The 23135-nt window shown below is 36.8% G+C and overlaps 1 protein-coding gene across 3 annotated transcripts in view; it reads right to left on the bottom strand.

Moving 5' to 3' along the window:
- YTHDC1 (YTH N6-methyladenosine RNA binding protein C1) overlaps positions 1–23135 on the bottom strand; it is a 43066-nt gene that overhangs the window by 7806 nt on the left and 12125 nt on the right. For 2 of the 3 annotated variants that reach the window (XM_049790015.1, XM_049790016.1), the window contains exons 2-11: positions 21679–21780; positions 20605–20930; positions 20064–20493; positions 17184–17273; positions 16647–16700; positions 15852–15946; positions 13649–13757; positions 13444–13561; positions 2530–2614; positions 1391–1557 (exon numbers count right to left, since the gene is read on the bottom strand). In XM_049790015.1, the coding sequence (XP_049645972.1) occupies positions 1391–1557; positions 2530–2614; positions 13444–13561; positions 13649–13757; positions 15852–15946; positions 16647–16700; positions 17184–17273; positions 20064–20493; positions 20605–20930; positions 21679–21780 (1576 nt within the window). The remainder of the gene's footprint in view (positions 1–1390; positions 1558–2529; positions 2615–13443; positions 13562–13648; positions 13758–15851; positions 15947–16646; positions 16701–17183; positions 17274–20063; positions 20494–20604; positions 20931–21678; positions 21781–23135) is intronic. The other variant, XM_049790017.1, reaches the window with a different exon arrangement.

Below are 23135 nucleotides of genomic sequence, written 5' to 3'. Positions count from 1 at the left end.
TTAAAAGCTGGTTTAAAAAAATAAACATACCGCTTTCTTGTAGTTTGGGGAAGTGCATTTACGACCGGTATAAAACATGATAGTAACAGTTCATATAGTAGTCCAACTACTGACTTTAAGCTGTAAGCCACATACATACATGGATGCCCTGGCAGGCTTGAGAGAAGGTGTAGTGGAGTAATAAGGATAGTTTGCAGTCCATTGCAAAACTGAGGTAAAAACTTCACTTGTATATACTGTATTGCACTGGAAACCTCTTAGCTTAAACTTGAAAAGACATCTTGGTGCACAGTCCTTTTAGGCCAAAATAAAGGGGCTCTGCCAGGTTTCCTCCTACCTAATCGACAGTGTCCTCTTTTTTAAGCTCAAAGAAATGGGGACTCTTGTTGGATTATCTGTACCTACCACAGGATGTTTCCACCAAAAGGAAATTTAACCAAAGGTTTCATCCCATCAACCACACATCCAAAAGTCTTTAGCAGAATATTTTAGATTTAGCTGTATGCAAATCTATACAGGGAAAGGTGTTGGGTAGAAGGGCTTAAATCAGTCCTTTGCAAAGACTTCTCCATTCTGTAACAAGTTAAACCCCCTTTTTCTGGAAAAGGCTGTTTAGTTCATAAAGAAGTGATCAATAACCATGGCGATCCTCTAAAACACACTTTAAGTCCACAGGAACTGCCAGCATCTGGACAAGTTGTAAACAGACACAGCAACAGCCCTTCTTTTTTGGTTTGTTGCCGGGTCTCCCAGGGCCACTTGATCACCTTTGGAAAGAACCTATTGTTTTCAGAAGCTCAGCAAGGTGTGAATTCACCGGGTACATGTTAGTGAATATTTGGCAATGGGGTTAAAACATCACGGTGATAAAATCTGAAACAGTCCCAATAATGCTCCTCTTGAAAATGAAAATAACTTAAAATATTTTATCCTCTATATGAGGCGTCATCTTCTGAAAAAAGATTAGTGATCCTTTATAAAAGTCCCATATCTGATAAGGCTTATCCAGAGACACACCTGAAAGAAAAGGCTTTTTACAAAACATTAACAATTTTTGCAAATAAAGACTTCCTCCGCTTCCTTGCTAGCCTGTTCTTAGTAACAAATGCCTACCTTCGTTTCAATAATATACAATGCATTATCAGCTCTAAACTGGTTATGGCTCTTTAGCAAATTTTTCTGCCAAAGATCCCCATTTTCCTCTTGCAAAATGACTGAAACCAAGATGACCATGTGAAATCCTCAATGAAGCCACAAACTAGTCCATGCAGCTTGATTTGAGGATTTTCTCTTTCTTCTTTACCGCAGGACAAACTTTTGACGAATCACATTCCTCCATCATGTTATTCTGATACATGTGCCTATTATCAGTCCAAAGAACGTTTCTAACCTTCCCACATCCCGGACTGGTTCTCGACGGGATGGACGTCCTCTTGATCGGGGCTGAGAATGCATTCTTCTCTTGTGACGCATTTTATGAATGACCTGATACAAGTCAATACTTTCATCGGGGGGAAATAGAAGGCAAAGCTGGGTTCCACATTCAAGTTCAATTTCCTAGAACAGGAAAGTAGTAATTTATAAGATGCAAACGGAAGAAACTTTCAATAGACTTGTATTTTCCTGTTGTATCAGAACAAAAACAGACTGACTTGGAGGCTTTCTTCCCAAAGTTGATAATCTCAAGAGATTCCAATAAACTTCTTTGAAAGGTTTTAAAAGAACCTTTCCAAAGTGTTTCACAATTTTATGGGTAAAATCTAAACCTGCAGAATCTCCAAAGTTAAAAACACAAATTCAGTTGCTTTAAACTGTAACAATTGCTTTCTACAAATAAAATATTTCTTTGTGCAAAATACCAAATTAGAAAAACAAATTAATCCATTTTTACACAGTAGAGGAAAAACACTATGAATGTATGCTAACAATTTTGAAAACTGTCAAATGTACTAAAATACAAAGGCAGGCTAACAAATGGCCTTTACATTTTATTTCCAATTATGTACATTTTCACTTTCAACAATGAAAATATATTAATAACCTCCAGTTCATAACATGTAGAAACTAAGATGGTCAAAAGTTTGGGCTTATTTTAAAGCATTGAACACTTGTAATTTAACTTACAGACTTTTAAGAAGCTGAACACAAATACTTACTTACCTTCTTCTTAGAAAGTTTCCTCTATTCAGAAAAGTGCAGCAAATACATTAAATTTGAATTTTCTAAATGTATTCTAAATGTACATATGTTAAAAGGTAGTCATATAATAAAAAATTAGTTCATTTATTTTAAAATTTACTTTTAATTATAAAAATGTACCAAGTAAAGCTTACACCTCTTTCAACATTAATAACTTACAATTCAAAAGTATATAATCACCACCTTAAAATATTTTCCCATAACCTTTTGCACAAAAGCTTTCAAAAATGCTTTATAAAATGCACTTCTTTATAAAGGTCTCTAAACTTTTAAATTAAATTTGTGCATCACTTAAATGTGTGCTTTAAAAAAATCAATTAAACAGCAAACCTGTCCATCGCGTCCAATCTTTACTGGCTTATGTTCATTCCAAGGATTGGTGAGGTGAGCTGATTTAGTGAAGGGTAATTCACGCCTAAAATACAAAGTGAAAACAATTATAATCATTCACAAAAAATTGCTATACTAAAAATACATGCCTGAAAAATCAAGATAATTGGAGGTTTAAATTTCAGTTACTTTTTTTTTCAACATCTCTGAACCCTCGTCTCATATTATCACATCTACTTTACAGCTGTTCTTAGAAGTCTGTAAGTGAATTACATAAAAGTGGTTAGCATAATTTTTACTTCTGTGAACCAATAAAAAGGTATACCATTTGTATTAACTCATAACAAAATGATAACTTTAATCAAGCTGTTAATTAAAAAATGAAGTGTCCCCCTCTATTCATAGTTCATGACTGCTTTCCAGATTCAAGCGTCCTACTCCATTTTCTGTTGTTTTGTTTTCTGTACACCAGGTACTCCTGGTGTGGCTGCTGATGAAGCTCAGAAAACCATATGAGGTTAGAATCCCAAGTCATGCAAAAAAAGAAAACTACAGAACAATAACCCTGATGAACAGATGCAAAGATCCTCAACAAAATTCTGGCAAATAGGATCATTTGCCAGCACCTCATGGAAACAGTCATACACACCACGACCAGGTAGATTTCATACCAGGAATGCAAGGATGGTTTAACATACGTAAATCAATCAAAATAATACACCATATCAACAAAAAGAAAAAGGAAAACCATATGAACATATCAACAGATGCAGAGAAAGCATGTGATACGATCCAAAACCCATTCTTGATAAAAACTATCATCAAGATGGGAATGGAAGGAACTTTTCTCAATATAGTCAAGGCCATCTACCACAAGCCAATGGCAAATATTCTCAATGAAGATCCTTCTAAAGATACCCATGACATTCTTCAAAGAAGTGGATCAAACACTCCTGAAATTCATTTGGAACAATAAACACCCAAGAATAGCTAGAGGAACCCTTGGGGAAAGGAATATAAGAGAATCACTTTCCCTGACTTTAAAATGTATTACAAAGCTTATACTATAAGCTATAGTCATTAAAACAGCATGGTATTATTGGAATAAAGACAGATCCTTAGATCAGTGAAATAGACTTGAGTATCAATTCTCCAGATATACAATCAAAACATCTTTGATAAAGGGGCAAGAAATGCAAAATAAAGCAAGGAAAGCCTCTTCAAGTGGTATTGGCACAACTGGTCAGCCACTTACAAAAAGGGAACTTGGGAGGAGCAGTGGTGCAAGTGGTAAAAAGTCTGCCTTGCCCACGCTAGCCTAGGATGGACCACAGTTCAATCCCCCAGCGTCCTATATGGTCCCCAAGCCAGGAACAATTTCTGAGCGCGTAGTCAGGAGTAACCCCTGAGCATCACTAGGTGTGACCAAAAACAAAACAAAACAAACAAAAAAAAAAAAAGCGAACTCAAACCTCCAGCTAACACCATGCATAAAGGTCAAATCCAAATGGATTAAAGATCTTGATATCAGATTCAAAGCCACAAGGTATACAGAACAACAAGCAGGTAAAAACTCCATGCCATTGAGATTAAAGGCATCTTCATGGAGAAAACAGCACTCTCCAAACAAGTGGAAGCAGAAATAAACAGATGGGACTATATTAAACTGAGAAGCTACTGCACCTCAAAGAAAAATAGTGCCTAGGATACAAAAGCCACCCACAGAATGGGAGAAACTATTCACCCAATTTCCATCAGACAAGGGGCTAATATCTAAGATATACAAGGTCCTGACAGAACTTATCAAGAAAAAATCATCTAACCCCATCAAAATATGGGGAGAAGAAATCAATAGTTTCTCTAAGAAGAAATACAAATGGCCAAAAGGTACATGAAAAAATGTTCCACACATCACTAATTATCAGGGAGATGCAAATCAAAACAACAATGAGGTACCACCTCAGGCCACAGAGACTGGCACACATCACATAGAACAAGAACAATATGTGCTGGTGGGGATGTGGGGAGAAAAGAACTCTCATTCACTGTTGGTAGGAATGCTGTTTATTCCAGCCTTTATGGAAAATGATATGGAGAAGCCACAAAAAACTGGAAATTGAGCTCCCATATAATCCAGCTATACTACTTCTAGAGATATACCTTAAGAACACAAAAAAAATGCAATACAAAAATCCCTCCCTCACACCTATATTTATTGCAGCTCTATTTACAATAGCCAGAATCTGGAAAAAAAAAACCAGATGCCCTTCAACAGACGAATGGCTAAAGAAACTGTGGTACATATACACAATGGAATACTATGCAGCCATCAGGAAAGATAAAGTCATGAAATATTCCTATACATGGATAGACATGGAAACTATTATTTCACTATGCTGAGTGAAATAAATTCAGAGGGAGAGAAACACAGATTAGCCTCACTCATCTATGGGTTTTAAGAAAAATAAAAGACGGGGCCGGAGAGATAGCATGGAGGTAAGGCGTTTGCCTTTCATGCAGAAGGTCATCGGTTCGAATCCCGGCGTCCCATATGGTCCCCCGTGCCTGCCAGGAGCAATTTCTGAGCATGGAGCCAGGAATAACCCCTGAGCACTGCCGGGTGTGACCCAAAAACCACAAAAAAAAAAAGAAAAATAAAAGACGTTATTGTAATAATGCCCAGAGATGAAGGCTGGAAGGACCAGTTCACGATATGAAGCTCACCACAAAGAGTGGTTAGTTCAATTAGAGAAATAACTACACTTACAACTACCATAACAATGTTAATAAGAGAAGTAGAATGCCTGTCTTGAATACAGGCAGGCGGTGGGGGAGGAAGGATTTGGGTTTACTGGTGGTGGGAATGTTGCACTGGTGAAGGGGGGTGTTCCTTTTATGATTGAAACCCAACTACAATCATGTTTGTAATCATGGTATCTAAATAAATATATTATTATCTTAAAATATTAAAAAAAATAAAAGTAGAAGCAAAAAAAAAAAAAAAGAATCCCAAGTCAGCAGACGTAAGGCAAGTGTCCTACTCACTATACTAATGATCCAGTCCCTCCTAGTCCTTTAAATAAGGGTGTATTATAAAAGTTGACAATATATTTATAAAGTCTAACTAATTTATATATTAGTTACATATACTCTGTACTTATAATATTAAAACTTTAAAACCCTAACTCCAAACTGATTCAAGAAACACACTGGCCTCACCAAGCTATTTTTTTTAAGTGCTATAGTTTTGATGGCTTCCCTAGTAGTGCTGTGGTCCGACAGGACCACTTGTAGAAATGCTCAACCCAGAAGTGAAGGGGTCTAATAGGATGGTTCTGGTGTAATGTAGTGTTCCTGGGGCCCAAGGATGAGGGACACAGCCTCCATTTTGGGGGAGGGAAGAAAAGGAAAGACAAAGGGGGAAAAGAGAGATAGGGAACTTGGTGCCTGGTAAGTGAGGGCCTCAAGTATGCAAGGCCTGCTTTCAACCCTAGGACATGTCCCCAGGCCCTAGGCTATATTTCAATTATCAACTTAGTATGTCATGTAAAAATCTTTTAAGTTATCATATTCAGAAATAGCACTCAATGGAGCTGGAGAGTAGTACATCGGTGTTTGCCTTGCAAGCAGCTGACCCAGGACCTAAGGTGGTTGGTTCGAATCCCGGTGTCCCATATGGTCCCCGTGCCTATCGGGAGCTATTTCTGAGCAGCCAGCCAGGAGTAACCCCTGAGCAACGCCGGGTGTGCCCCCCCCCAAAAAAAAAAGAAATAGCACTCAATGAGAATATTTTTACACATTAAAATGAATAAAACCAAATTAAATGACTTAAAGAATTTTACATTATGATCAAATAAAACTGCTGAAACAATGAGTAAAAAATTTAAAGCACTCTATTTCAAACTACTTTCAGTTGAGAAAAAAACTCAATACAAATAGTCTATAAAAGGATATGAGTATAAATGCAGAATACAGAATTTGTTTTGTAACAAATAAAATACATAAAATTTATTTTTAATGGGGATCATGTGGAACACAAGTTCTCCGGCAGCATCGGTTCTAATCAGTTTACAAAACCCTTATTGGTATGGTTTCATATATAAAAATTCCAACACGCATAACGTTTACCAGTGTCTACTTCCATCTTTGTCCCTCATATCTCACATATCTCCACATCCATGCTCCCCTAGAGTAAGCTTCGTGCTGGAAACCAGTTCTAAGTTTGTTTCCTTTGTGTGTTTTTTACTTCCCCACCATGTTTGGAAAATTAATCACAACCAGAATTTATATAAATCTATTAAGTAAAATAGGAATTAAAACAGGGCTCAGAATAAAAAATAATAGTGCAAGTCATCATACTATAGAGCAGGCATCCCATTCCAACAGTTAGCTGGTAGGAGATATGATTAGTGAAAAAGCCTACTCAAGCATCTCACAAGTAAGGCCGTTATGCCCCACGTTCACAGGATATTCCCTGGGTCCATATGTAAGTCTCTTAAATGGTAGTTCCTAAAGAGCAGGAAGTATCTGACTTTGTAGTTTAGTAATTGTAAAATTTGCTCCCCATTCAATTACTGCCCATGCCCACTCCTTCATGCTACAAATTAACTGAACTGAGTATTTCACTAGCAACTGCTAAATTAGTAAACCCACTTAGTAAGACTATTTTACTTCATAAAAATGATTAATAAACTGTACAGAAACTCTATATACTGGATAGAGGTTTAGCTCTTATATTAAATAAGGAGAATCCAGAAAAAGAAATGTTATTAGAAATGGAAAAGGAATGAATATAAAATATACAGTCCATAAATCTGATTCTGATTCAACATTTCAGAGTAAAGCTTTATTTTGATCTAACTCCCACTTAAATAAGCCACTCTTTATGCTTCCTAAATGCTAACTTCTTAAAAGCTAACTAAACCCCTCCACTGTATCTTCAAAATGCCTTTGCCATCAGGAATTCATATAATTTACATGACCCTCATGATTTTGCATTTTAACAATCAGTTTCTATTAATGCATGTAATCTAGGGAGTTAACACCTAAATAACCTTGAAGTCTAAATCCAGAAGATGCTTAAGCCATATTTTTCTGACAAAATGGTTACTGAAATAAGTATCTACCTAAAGATAAAAAATATTCAGGCTATAGTAATGTTCCAACTATTTATATTAAAGTGTTATCCTAAATCTAAATAAAATGTAGTATATCTGAGTCAAATCTTTTTTTTTCTTTTTTTTGGTTTTGGGCCACACCTAGTGGCACTCAGGGGTTACTCTGGCTATCTGTTCAGAAATAGCTCCTGGCAGGCACGGGGAACCATATGGGACACCAGGATTCAAACCAACCATCTTAGGTCCTGGATCGTCTGCTTGCAAGGCAAACACCGTTGTGGTATCTCTTCGGCCCCGTGACTCAAATCTTTTATATAGAAAATGTAAAAAGCTAAATTGCCCTAATTCAAGAAGGTATTAATGTAATAAAAAGCATAAGCCTTCCAGGATTTTTGTGTGGAGTTAGTTTATTTTGGGAGGAGGGCATGCCTGGGATTATTCCTGGCTCTGCACTTAAGACTTCATTTCTGGTGGTACAAGGGACCACATGAGAGCAGGATCCTACCAATTGTACCATTTCTTGGTCCAGCTTTATAGATTGTTATATCATTAAATCATTTGAATATAATTAGTACTTAAAGTTAAAAAATTTAAGAGTAAGGGCCGGAACGTTCCGGTGGCGCAGGACATAAGATGTCAGCCCTGTGTGCACTAGCCTAGGACACAGCGGTTCGATCCCCTGGAGTCCCATATGGTCCCCCAAGCCAGGAGCAATTTCTGAGTGCATAGCCAGGAGTAACCCTAGAGCATCACTCAGTGTGGCCCAAAAACCAAAAAAAAAAAAAAATTAAGAAATTTATATTTTAAATTTTAATTTATACATAAATATATTTTTATTTATATAATATATATTTCTTATTTCTAAAAAATTTTAGAAATTTATTTCTAGACAAAATAAAGAAGCATTTTAGGACCAAAAAAAGTGCACAAAATTTTGGCAGCGAGAAAAACAAGATTTAGAGCAAGTAGCATATGCCATTACATGTATCCAAGATTTTTCAACTCCCAACACTGCAGAGTCAGAACAGCAATCATCCTACAGCCCCTAACATTAAACATTTAATCAAGTATGGCCAAGAGTAGCCATGAGAAAGACAACTTGATAGGCCCCCACAAAATATAAAATGCTGGTAAAATGAGCTATACTCATTTTAATAATTTAATAATACTGTGCCTATTATTATCCACATGTCAAATACGTTAATTAAAATAGCCAATAAAATCAGTAAAATAAAATGAAGACAAATTTATGATAAAAGTCAAGTCTACCTTTCGGGGGAAAAAAAATCAAGAAAATATTCCTTATCAAAATGTGAAAATAAAGGCTAATAATCTAAGTAACATTCAAAATAAAGTGTTGGGCAGAAGCGGTGGCACTAAAGGTAAGGTATCTGGCCTTGCTGGACCACAGTTCGATCCCCTGGCATCCTATATGGTCCCCCAAGCCAGGAGCAACCTCCGAGCATGAAATGGGTGTGGCCAAAAACAAAACAAAACAAAATAAAATAAAATGTTGTACCACATCTAAAACTATTCTATTCCTAAAAGCGGGATCATTATCTCTAAATATTTCCAGTGACAACAATGTCTCTAATCATGAAACCGTAGACAACACTCTTTCGGCACTTACAAGCAGTTTTCCTTCCAAAACTAATGTCTGTTTAATAAATAATTAGTCTGTTCTTGTTTTCTCTAAGAGCTAATAGAATTTAATTTTGTCATTTTTATTCTATGATAAAAATTATAACTTCAGGCTCTGGGCAGGACAGCTAGCCACAGGTCCCCTGGGCTGAACTCCTAGTCCAGGGGGCCAAGATCCCCCCAAACCTGGTGGGTCTTCAGGGCCACGCCTGGTTAATCGGGCCCTGGGGGGAGGCGGGGGAGAAATCCCGCCCTTTGCATCCCAAAACTGCAGAGGCACGGCTGGGCTCAGACCACTCCACATGCCAGGATTTCTGGGTGTTTGACTGGTATGTGGGGGGCTCTGGGCAGGACAGCTAGCCACAGGTCCCCTGGGCTGAACTCCTAGTCCAGGGGGCCAAGATCCCCCCAAACCTGGTGGGTCTTCAGGGCCACGCCTGGTTAATCGGGCCCTGGGGGGAGGCGGGGGAGAAATCCCGCCCTTTGCATCCCAAAACTGCAGAACCACGCGGGGGCTAGCGCCCCGCGCGTACTTCATATATTAAGTGTATTCCTACTGTTATGTTACTTTTTACGTATCCAGAATCTTTATTATGTATCGTGCCCTTTCCCACATCCCTACAAAGCTCTTTTTTATTCCTTTACTCTCTATCCCCCCCAAACATCTCTAATCTACATTACTCTTTTTAATCAGTAGTGTACAAGCGTTATCACAGACCAAAGCCGTGCATTGTGTGTAACAACCCCAAACTGTTTCAAGATACATAAAATGGACACGTATTTCTTTAGAATATTTTGGTTTTTTTTCTCTGACAGCTATAATTCTTACTAAATGTTGTCTTATATAGTGACGATTCTAACCGCTTTTCTTCTTCTCTTTTTGAGCTGTTTAACAAGGAATCTTAGAGAAAGAGTCCCCCAGATTAATGCTTATGATTGAACCATAATTGTTCTTATCACCCCCTTATGGGCCAAGAACACCACGTGGCATTGCTCCTTTTTTGCATAGGCACATTAAAATGGGAAAATACTATACATATAAATAAGATCCTATCTAATAGAGATTGGTACAGACTAATCTTATAGTGCAAAGGGACCTTACACCCTGAACATTGACATAACGACCTGGCACAGACCTCAGAAGAAAGGGCATTCCCCTGAACCAGGGAAGCCATCCACAAAACATCCAGGCTGTTCTATAGCATCACCTGGAAGCAATCCTCTACCAAGGAAGACTCTACACTGCTCAGACATTGTCCTGCTCAAAAGAGACTTCCATTAACACTGAGAAGACTTAACAACAACAACGATTTGCTTACAGGACAGGGCTCCCTGCATTGCCCTTTGATTGTAAAGTGAAACCAGAGGACGCTCCACATCCTGACTTCAATGTTGGATATACAGATTCCAGGATCTTAAATACAGAAGCTTGATACCAACAACAGAGACTGTGTGAAAAATATAAGTGTGTTGGCACTACAGACAATGTCTTGGATTGGACGATCTAGCTTGCCTGGAGCCTAGAGTTGGTCTTGTGCCAGGAACCTTCAGGGGTCGGGTCTTTTTGTATTTAGGCCAAGGTTATTTCTTTCCATGTCCCTCATATTTTGGTGGGCCTATGCAAACAACAATTGCCACTCTAACACCATTTTTGCTGTGCTCCTTTGACTCTAATCCTTAAAAAGAACCCAGTTAAGATTTGAGGTCAACTTAAGCTAATATGCATGAATATGGAAATGTAAAAAAAAATGCTATGCCTGTAATGTTTAAGGAGTTATGTAAGTTTTATGGCTTTAGATTGCCTTGTGTGCTGTTAAGAAATATTATAGTGTGTTACAATCTTAATGTTCTTTGGATGAAATTTCAAAGTTGGGATATCAGCAAGGGGACTTCTGAGAATTATCTTATGTATTGTCCTTCCACTGTAACTTTACCTTGTCCTCTTTCTTTGCATCCTTGTTCTCATAATTACAAATAATTAAAAAAAAAAAAAAAAGAGAGAAGGAAAATAAAGTAAAAAACTAACAAATCAAAAAAAAAAATTATAACTTCAATTTCTAAAGAACCACACTTTCTTTTTTTTTTTTTAAATAATGTTTTATTGAAAGTCTGTTTTGGCATTAAACTGAAACTTTGAGAGTTTTTTTTTTTTTTTTTGGTGGTTTTTGGGTCACACCCGGCAGTGCTCAGGGGCTATTCCTGGCTCCACGCTCAGAAATTGCTCCTGGCAGGCACGGGGGACCATATGGGACACCGGGATTCGAACCGATGACCTTCTGCATGAAAGGCAAACGCCCTACCTCCATGCTATCTCTCCGGCCCCAGAACCACACTTTCTTATTTAAAAATCTGAATAAAATAAAATAAAGGAATCACACCTGGAGTTCTGATACTAAAATTATGGGTCATTTTTTGTGTGTAATTTTTCTACCTTTCCATGTTTAGGAATAATTTTTGTACATAAAAATATATCTAATTAATGAACTATAATTTACTTAAAGTATTTTCCTTAATAGGAAAATTTTAATTGCTATCATATTTCCCCATACAAATAATCACTGATGAGCATGTATTTTTTATGTATAAGATTTTTTGTTACTACAGTAACATATATCCTAATTCCATATTTCTAGTTCCACTCAACAAGACCCCCAGCTGTTTCTTCATAGGTCTTCCCTTCCCCCTCAGACTCCTGCCTCCTGACTCCTGCCTCTCCAGCCCCTTTCTTTGACTTTGATTATTTCTTTTTACTAACCATCTGCTTCATAGAAAACATGGCATCCTATTCCATCCAGTGCATACTAATCTTTAAGAATATTGGTATCCTCACTCCCAATGCTGTTTCCACACTTTTCTTTATACTAATACTAGTCTGACTTCCTGATTTTTTTTTTTTTTGACTTTTGGGTCACACCCAGCAGTGCTTAGGGTTTACTCATGGTTCTAAGTTCAAAAGTTGCTCCTGGCAGGCATAGCTATATGGGATTCAAACCACCCATCCATCCCAAATTGGCTGCCTGCAAGACAAATACCCTACCCCCTCAATTTTTTTTTTTAAGAAAAAAAAAGGGGGGTATGAGGCAAGAAAGTGCTCAGGAAAGTACAGGGGCCCTATATTAAGTTTCTTTTAACTTTAGTTTCAGCAGATCTGGCAGTCACATCAGTGCAAGTGCCTAAGAATGAAAACAGTCGGGGCCCTATAGTGCTGGGGACATTCAAATGACCCTGGACCTGTGAAGACTCCAGATAGTGATGCTCAAGAGTTGTATAAGGCTGTACCCAATAACAACTTGGGGATCATGTGATGCTAGCATGCACCCTAACTGCTGTATTCCTGACCCCGTTCTTCTTAATCATATCCAATTTCTCCAGCTCCAATAAAATGTAACAAATAAACCAAGATATAAAAACTTGCAATTTTAAAAGACCAATGACCAGTGATAGTATAGCAGATAGGGAGCTTGTTCTGCATATAATGACCTGGGTTGACCCCCAGCACCCCATATGGTGTCCTGAGCCCACACATGATCCCTAAGCACAAAGCCAAAAGGAAGCAGTGAGTAGTACCAACCCATGTGGCCCCAAACAAAAACATATCCAAAGTGGGGCTGGAGAGATGGTGCATGAGGTAAGGCATCTGCCTTGCTCGGTACTAGCCTAGGGCAGATTGCAGTTCGATTTCCCCTGGCGTCCCATATGGTCCCCCAAGTCAGGAGTAATTTCTGAGCACATAGCCAGGAGTAACCCCTGAGCGTCAACTGGGTGTGGCCAAAAAAAAAAATTCAAAGTATAATTTAAATTGAAATTAATTTTACAGAAAAAAGTGCATGTCATATAAAGTTCACTAAAATAGTTAAGATTTTCTAATGGAAATAACTTGTGCTTAAAATAATTTTATTTTAACAATAAATAAAATCTTAATTATTAGTAACCAAGTAAATATGGTTCATCATCTTCCTTGAAGCACTAATTCTCTTCATATGGTCATCTCCAAAATATGTAACCAATTAAAGACTACAATTTCCTACAAAATCACTATGTATACAAAAATCAGATGGCATGTGATGCACTTACTCAGTTTATAGCAATTAAACTTATAGAACATGACAAAAGAGTAAATAAAATCCATTTTTATATACTAAAATGTAATATTTACCTGCAAATCCAATCAATTTTAAAGACACCTCCAAGCATTTTAGCACTCATTCCTGCTGGAAGCACCCAGTGTATAGGGGATCCTCCATGATGTGATTCTGAAGAAAGTCTTGCAAATCCTAAAAGAATCGAGTACAAAATGACATATAGATGCTAAAATAACTCCAAGTTTTAATACATCCCAAGTATTTGAGTCTTAAACTTACCTTGAAATTTTCCACTCTCTCTGACAGAAAATATTAAGATAACACTCCTTGCAGATCTGAATGCAAGATTTAATTTCTTCTCATTTACAGGCAATGTGGACCATACACCCTATACAGATGAAAAGATCACATTTTTTGAAAAATGATGGTTCTCAATAGTATTTGAAAGATGCCAAGGCTACTAATACTATATTTTTTTTATTTGTTTTGGAGTCACACACAGCAATAGTGTTTATTCCTGGTAGGGCTCAGGGGGACCATATATGGTACCAGGTTTATGAGATCAAGCAAAGATCAATTACAAGGCAAGCCCCTTAGTCACTACTACTTCTCCACCCAATATGGCAATTTTGCAGTGAGGGGCTTGGGGGGTCACATCCAGCAATACTCAAGGGTTACGCCTGGCTCTGCACTAAGGAATCACTCTTAGTGGTATGCAGGGAACATAAGGGATGCCGAGGAACAAACCTGGGTTAGCAAGACAAGTAACCTGCCAGTTGTGCTATCTCCCCAATACTGCATTTTAAATTCAAGTTAGCTAACATACAAAGTCTTGTTTAACAGTTGTCAATAGTATGTTAAAATTAAGTAAAATATGGAGAAAATTATCTACCTTAGTAATTAAAAAATTAGAAAGCACATTCCTAATGTGTTTGGGGGCTTCAAATCATTTAAGTCAAGATTACACATAATTAGAACAATCACCTACAATTACTTTATATCTTAACCATATACTGTGAAAGGTGTTATTTAAAAGTGAACCCATGTACATTTTTCTTCTTAATTTTATCTAGTGAAAAAATTTAAAACTATCGCATTAATAAATTTATGTGAACAATTTGTCAAGATTCTAGTATTTCTTAATTTTTCTAAATTTGATTGTGGGCCATACATCACAGCGGTACTCAAGGTATACTACTTGATCTATACTCAGGATTTACACCTGACAGGGTTCAGAGGACTAAATAGGGCTCCAGGGATCAAACCTACGGTGACTGAATGTAAGGCAAACATATTACCATATGTACTATCTGCTCAAACCTCATCATTTTTTTTCTAATTTTATATATCAATAATTTGACGTAAGAGGTTCAAGTTTTATGTAAAACAGTAAATTGTTTTAGAAAATTTCTGAGACATTTTAATCAATTTCTTAAATTACTATACTTAAACGATAGAAAAATAAAGGATTAAAAAAGACAGAAATGGGTAGATTAGAATTAATTTCAATTTATTTATACAAATAAGGTCACCGAAAATGCTTCTATAATCTGTCTAATTCCATTTCATCAAAGCTAAGTTTCTATTTAGTTATTTGGTGTTTTGGGGGGGCACACCCGTTTGATGCTTAGGGGTTACTCCTGGCTAAGTGCTCAGAAATCACCCCTAGCTTGGGGAGGACCATATGGGATGCCAGGGGATCGAACCGCGGTCCTTCCTTGGCTAGCGCTTGCAAGGCAGGCACCTTACCTCTAGCACCTTACCACCACCTCACCGGCCCTATGTTGATTTTTTTTCTGTATAAAGTTTGATGGAATTATTGCTTTAAATTAAAACATAAAATATAAGTTACAAATAAATTAAAAGGGACAGAAGTGGTTCATTACTCATTTTAAACCAAGAACAGAAAGGTACTGCAAAAATTAATATATAATTTTATACCCCATCTCACCCTAAAATCAACATAATACAAATAGATTCTACTGCAATGGAACATCTCCTTTAAAACTTAGAAGCAGTTCTTTGAGCTTTAACTTTTCACCCTTTCCTTCTAAATCAAGGAATTTTACTTGTAAAAATTAAAAGTTCATATAAAGGATTAAGAGAATTTCAAGGAACAAAATAAGGTGTGTGTATGCATTTGTGCACACACTTAATAGTTTTAAAATGCTTGTCCAAAAATCAATTGACTATGCATAAAAATCAGCAGAAATACACCTACTTGTACAATATATATATATATAAATATATATATATTTCTCAATATCTGACTTCTAAAATAATCCTACAAAATTTTGAAAGAAAATGCCAATTACTAGTGGGTTGCCTTACCACGCCACCAAGAAGCAGACCATCCTTGAGGTATAAAATGCAGTTATCAATCTTTAAAGCTTTAACAAAAATCAAAATTCAGCTACAGACACACTGAAGTATACCTTCCTATTCAAAATTAGAGTAGTTGCGATACAACTAATGCAGTTACCTTAGCTTTGGCAAGAGACACGTTCTCATGGTTGTTACTCTTTATAAGAAAGAATCTTGCATCCTGTAGAACGTATTTGAGTTTACTGGTTTGATCTGGAAAATAAAAAAAGAAATCCAAATTGAGTAAGTAGAAGTCATTACCACACAAAGGAATATAAACAGTACTAACTCAATTTAGCCATATAACACTTAAATTTAAAAATTCATAAGCACTCATTCAATCTATAAAACTAAGCCACACACATAATAAAGCAAAAAGACAACAGCATTTTGCAGTAAACTTAATCCAGTGATGTTCTGATATATCAAATCCATTTAAGAGTGCAATTTAGTTTTTGTCAAATTATTAAAGGACTAATAACAGACCATTACGCTAATTAAAAATATAAACACTTCAGGGGCTGGAGCAGTGGTGCAAGCTGTAGGGTGTTTGCCTTGCACGCACTAACCTAGGATGGACCGCGGTTTGATCCTCCAGCGTTCCATATGGTGCCCTAAGCCAGGAGCAACCCCTGAGTGTTTTCAGGTGTGGCCCAAAAAGCAAAAAAAAAAAACAAACAAAAAAACCTTCAATGTGACCCAAACAGTAAAATAATAGTTTGTTGTTGTTCTAAATACTGTCAGAAGTGAAGACTAAGGTTGGTCTGTGTAAAATCTAGATTTATATTATTTCTTCTATATGTAATGCATCAGAACATTACTATATTAGAATCAATTACTAATGGAAAATCAATAAGGCAAAATAATGTCTTTATGCAGCATGCAATGAAACAATTTCAAATTTAAATGATACCTTTTCGGACAGCACGAACGGAAGATGATAATTTCTCATGCTTCTTTTCTGAACCTGTATTTAGCCAAAGTACATCTGTTCAGATTGAACTTTAATAAAGATAAAACAAAATTTCTACAGTCTTGTCACATAAAAATTCTCATTCAAGACAAATTATTCTTCCTGCGCACCCACACACACACAAAATAAAATATTTCTTAATGTGCACGAGTGTTTTGCTTTTTTGGCTGTTTTGAAATTTTTTAAAATACGTATATTTTGAACTGTTTCCCACCCAGAAAACTAGTCACTGAATCATCATCTTCCAAAAAAAAGAAAAGAAAAAGGAAAGTGAAATTCCACTTAAGCAATAACAGAATAGGATTAAAATAAGAAAAAGCTTAGTTTCTTCTAGGATAATTACACTGAACATGCCAAATAAATCAATATTAATGGACATCAACAAATTCACACTAAACTACAACCTCCACACACTTTCAATACTGCATATTTTATTAGAGTAACCCAGAAATGAGCAAAAAATAAGTTGATTTATACCTGCATATGACTCTGATGCAGAGCTTCCACTTCTATCAAAAACAATGGGAGATATGCCTCTAGCTCTCTTCCTTTCCTTCTTTTTTTCATCTGAAAAGAATTGACAAATGACTTTTAAAAAACATCACAACATGGGCACAGGTGATCAAATATGTAATTTTTTGTATTATTTAATGCAAATCTTCTAATTCCCTAAATTCCTTAGAAAGTTCCAATTCAAAGATACTGTTCAAGAAACCAATGACAATTTGTTTCTGACAATTTAAATTCATATCTATAACAAATATTTTTCCTATAAAGATGGAATTAAGTTTTCTAGATAGGAAAAAAAGGATGACAAATGCAATTAACTATTTTTTCTTTGGGGGGGCACACCCGATATGCTCAGGGGTCATAGAAATCGCTCCTGGCTTAGGGGACTATATGGGACGCCGGGGAATCAAACCACAGTCTCCTGGGTCAGCCACGTGCAAGCCAAACGGCCCCTACTGCCAGTGCCAACGCTCCAACCCTGCAATTAACTATTCTTTGAATAAAATACACTAAAAGTCCATTCTTTTATGCTCCAGATACTATATATAATTATACGTATATATATATATATAGTACATATATTTTTTGTTTGTTTGTTTGGGTTTATTTTGGGCCGCACACCGCTTTGATGCTCAGGGGTTATTCCTGGCTAAGAGCGCTCAGAAATAGCCCCTGGCTTGGGATGACCAACATGGGAAGCCAGATCGAACAGCAGTCCTTCCTTGGCTAGCGCTTGCAAGGCAGACTACCTTACCTCTAGCGCCACCTCACCCCTAAGTTCTCTTTTTCAAAACTAAGATCTCATTATTAGATTTTGTTGTCATTTTCATAAATTCTCATTCTGATTTTTAATACTTATGAAACCCTAAATGAAAAGTTTCAACTAGAAACAAAAGGTGTGAGTTAATGAGTGCCCACATATTTTAGCTAGCAATACCTGCTTTTAAATGTTCAATTTTTTTTTCATGACCATTTCATTCCTGAATTACGGCCTTTTCATTTTCAAATTCAGTTTAATTCCTAAAAAATGAGTCCATTTTTTTTTCTAGAAAAATTCTAGTATAATGGGAACCTATACTACACATAAAGGATTTCACACTACTTGTCAGAAGAAAACCACTTCAAGTTAAGAACCTGAAATTTAGATGAACACACTAGAATTAGGCTTTCCTATTATTTAGGATTTTCTTGTGGATTTTTTTTTTTTTTTTTTGGCCACCCCAGCTGTGTTCAGGAGGCACTCCTAGCTCTGCAATCAGGGGTCACTCCTGGCATAGCTAGGGGTTAAAAAGTGGTGGTGAGAATCAAACCTGGTTTTGGCCCACAATGCAAGGTAAGTGTCCTACCCACTGTACTATCTCTCCAACCCACAATATTTTTAATTTTACCATTATGAGTTCCTCGACTTTCTAGCTAGGAAGTAAGAGGAATATGGAAATAAAATGTACATATTTTTGTAAATATACCAGAAAGCTAAAAAATGTACTTTTTAATCTATCAGAAAATGATTATCTTAAGTTAAATTTCAAAAGTTTTTAATAAGCTACTTCACTCAAGTTTTATACTTTATGTTTTCCTTCCACTAAGAAATGTTTGCAAAACTTGACCAATTTAAAAAAATAAAAGAAAAAAGTTTTTTAAAAAAGCAATTCCTGCTTACTGGAATGAAAGAACACCTAACAGTTATCAGCCTTTGAGGGCAAAGATGCTTTTAAATCAAGAGATTAAAATCTTTTAATAAAATGACTGAGAACATTACCCAAATAAATATATGCTTTGCCAGATTCCAACCTCTTACTCAAACATGTCTCTTCTGCTCACTAAATATATCTTCCTATATTGTGCCTAACACTCTGGATTCAATGAATCATACTATCTTCATGAAAGTGATAAAATATTCGTTCAAAATGTTTAGTTCTTTAAAAAATCCTAGAATGCTTTACCTCATGTATTAGAAGTCTAGATAATACAAAGTAAAAGACTAAGGATAACACATCTCTTGCTATAATGTAAATGCTTTTTGTGGAGATAGTTCAAAGAACTAGAGAGCTTGCCTTCCATCCCTGGCACCGCTGGTGGTACCTAGCGCACCATGAGGTGCAGTCCTGGTGACTACCTAGTATACTGCTCAATCAATGAATGAACCATCAGGCCCACAGCTTGAAGTAGAATCCAAAGCCTCCTGAGCACTTCTTGGGACCCCTCACAAACGATCTCTTAAGATGCAGGAAGAAAAATAAGAGCAGGGGCCAGAGAGACTGTACAGAGAGGGTAGGGCACTTGCCTTGCAATTGACCTAGGACCAAAAAAGAAAAGCAGAAATAAAATCCTACTATGTTAAATCTAGCATTATCATGAAAATCCCTAAGGATTTTTCATCATTATTAAAAGTATGATTCTAACTTCTTAAATTTATGAACCCCCTTTTCAACTATCACTATTAAATCCAACCAAAATGAATGAAAGTAATTTAACAAAAAAATTTTCATTCAATGATCCGAGTGTCACTTTTAAAAGATTACTTTAAGGAAAAAGATGATGAAATATACTGAAATAAAGAAAATTCATGACAAAGAAACTAAACACTTTTTTTTGTTGTGGGTTTAATTTGAGATCTTTGGGGCTAGGGCAAGAACCAAAGTTGGATGTCAACACTTTTATCTTCTCCCTAAGTTTATTTACAATCCAATCCATATGTATCAGGGAAAAATCTTTACTAAGATACGTAAATTTTACCAAAGTGTATAATATTCAAAAGCATATAATTACAAAGCAAGACAGTATTAAATCCCCATCTCAAGTGTAAAATCAACTGGGTGACCAACGTTTACATATCTAAAGTGGTACCTGAGCCATCTGTGCCTGAACCAGATCGGACTGACCCGTCTGTGAAGGAAAGAGATTCAGAATCAGAGTCACTGGCCTCACTTCGAGTATCATAATCATTTCCTTCTTCCTTCTGGTCTCTCTCATCCTGCTCATATTCTTCTTCCTCCTCCTCCTCCTCTTCTTCCTCCTCCTCCTCCTCCTCCTCTTCCTCCTCCTCCTCCTCTCCATCTTCATCAACCTCTTCATCTTCCTCTGCATCTTCTTCTACCTCTTCATCTTCCTCCACATCTTCCACTCCCTCCTCTTCATTTTCAGTGTTGTTTCCCTGCTCATCAGAAGAACCACTGCTCCCAGTATCATGGTCAGAACCATATTCTTCAGAGTTCACTTCTTCCTTAGAAGACTGGCTGGATCTGCTTGCACGTCTATCCACTTCAAGCCCAATTCTCTGATTTTTAAAGAAAAAGGCAATCAGCAGTCATATAACAGACAAGATCAGAGTGAAAAAATAGTTCTAAGCCTCAAAAAGAATTGCTTTCTGCTTAATAATATTTACTACCTCAGAACCATCTGGAGTGGGAGATTTGGCCCTCCTTTCAGGATCCCTTTTCTGGAGACAAGTCTTTTCAGGTTGACTCTTATAAGGTTCTCTGGAGGAACTGCCAGACAAGCGAATCTTCCGGTCAGCTTCCAAACGCTTGTTTCTTTCAGATCTTTGATATTCTTCATTTTTATACTCTGTGGCTGACTTTCCTTTTGTACTAACCATTCTTTTGTTATTGCTAACTGATGAGCTCAGTGGCTTGGAAATTATTTGTCTTGAATGAACAGGTTTTTGTCTTTTGGTGTCAGTGGATTCCATTCGATCACTTTTTCTTTTTGATCCTTAAAAATACAATAAAAAAAGTTTTCAAGTATTCCATTTATTTCATCTAAGAGTAATATATAAAATGTGCGAAGGCCTCACATCTTTAAAATATTTTCTGAAATAGTTTTAAATTAACTATACAGAAAGCATAAACTTTCCTATATTGGCTACAAACATTTGAAAAAACTTTACTTATTGGAAATCAAAAGTGCTTCAAGAAACAAAAGCCAAAAGCAAAACATTTTCTTAAGAAATTACTGTATTTTCTGGCATATAAGACGACTTTTGAAACAAAAGTCAACCGAAAATAGGGGGTCGTCTTATACACCGAGTATATCCCAAAAAATGTTTCAATATGCCGCTAAACGAAAATTGTCTGAATACTGCCACAAAACTAATTTTCCAACTCGATCCTGCACCAATCACTGCAAGGCTGCTCGGACCGCCTCTCTAACTCAGCCAATCCAAGCAGGCTTTTTATGCATGCAAATTAGACAATGTTCTGGACCCGAATCTACACTGTAAAAAGCCTGCTCAGATTGGCCAGAGTCAGAGAAGAAGTCTATTACAGTATGACCTTTGAACCTTTGCTTGTTGTAATTAGCTCACTGTGTTACATACAGTTGCAGCACAGGAAAATTTTGTCTGATACAGCGAATATAGGCCTAACCCTATGTTTTAACTGCAAAATTAGGGGGTTGTCTTATACGCCGGCAAATACGGTAAGCTCACACTTATTTTAACAAGAATAGAAACTCTACATACCCTTCTTTTCATTCTTATCTTGTTCACTCTCTGGATTATACAATTCATCATCCTGTTCTGGTACTTCAGTCAAAATATCATCTAAAACATTAAGTTCACCATCTGAAAGAACATATTAAGACAGAAATCAGTAATATCCTTACAAATTTATTTGAGCATTTATTATGAGAATAAAACCATATAACTTTTACCTTGAGATCAAGACATAAGATTAATTCCACAAAATAATACAAGGTAAAATACATGAGCCAAATTACAAAGTCAGGTATATATATCCCCGAATTGTAATGAATTACAATAACAGACTCTGCAGGGTCGGAGATAGCAGAGTGGTAGGGTGTTTGCCTTGCACGTGGCCGACCTGGAATGGACCCGGGTTTGATCTCTGACATCCCATATAGTACCCCCGAGCCTGCTAGGAGTGATTTCTGAGCAGAGCCAGGAGTAACACCTGAGCACCACTGTGTATGGCCCAAAGAAACAAAAACAAAAAATTGATAATTCTACAGTGAAGAGCCTGGCAAATCCAGCATAATAAAGAGATCAAATTAAATCACCAGCTGCCAGTTAAATTAGCATCATGGATCTCTTGGTATATTAAGTAATCCTGAGATATTTCTATGCAAAAATATGAACCTATACATCAATAAATAGCAAACCAACCCAAATTAAGGGGCATCCAATTTTAATGTAGTAAAACATGAAGCCTTAAGGAACTAATCCAGATTAAAATATGGTAATCAAATGCAGTACATGACCTGACACATAATGAAGTATGAGTAAGACTGCTAAATGTATTGTCAATGTTAATTTCCTCGTTTTGATAGTACCACAGTAAAATCACCCTCTTCTCTCTCTCTCTCTCTCTCTCTCTCTCTCTCTCTCTCTCTCTCTCTCTCTCTCTCTCTCTCTCTCCTCTCCCCCTCCCTCCCTCCCTCTCCCTCTCTCTCTAAGGGCATTCTAAGTGGTGCTCAGGGAACATACATATGGGATGTCAGGGATTGAATACAGGATAGCTACATGTTAAGGCAAATGCCTTACTGGCTATACTATTCACTCTGGCCCCAGTTCTTAATTTTAATAAATGCGTTTATTCATCCACAAATGAGCAGAACGTTTCCTGGCCCATCAGAAGGCCTTGAGGTTCGATAATGAGCATGTAGGGAGCCTATAGTTGTTCCTATGACAGTATGCTTCAAGGGTGGAGAAACCCTGTATCTCTTAGGCTAAGGGAATTCCCTTTCTCAGTTCCCTACTTCTTATCATGCCAACGCAAAAACAAACAAAAACACCACAAAGCCTTGCCACACCAGCCCTCCTTTTTTCTTTTTTCCTCTCTCTCTCTCTCTCTCTCTCTCTCCTCTCTCTCTCTCCTCTTCTTCTTCTTCTCTCTCTCTCTCTCTCTCTCTCTCTCTCTCTCTCTCTCTCTCTCTCTCTCTCTCTCTCTCTCTCTCTCT

This window comes from Suncus etruscus, chromosome 16, assembly GCF_024139225.1.
Source record: "Suncus etruscus isolate mSunEtr1 chromosome 16, mSunEtr1.pri.cur, whole genome shotgun sequence".
In the NCBI taxonomy this organism is placed as follows: domain Eukaryota; kingdom Metazoa; phylum Chordata; class Mammalia; order Eulipotyphla; family Soricidae; genus Suncus; species Suncus etruscus.
Note: the sequence above shows the minus strand (reverse complement) of the source record. Positions and strands in the feature narration are given on the sequence as shown.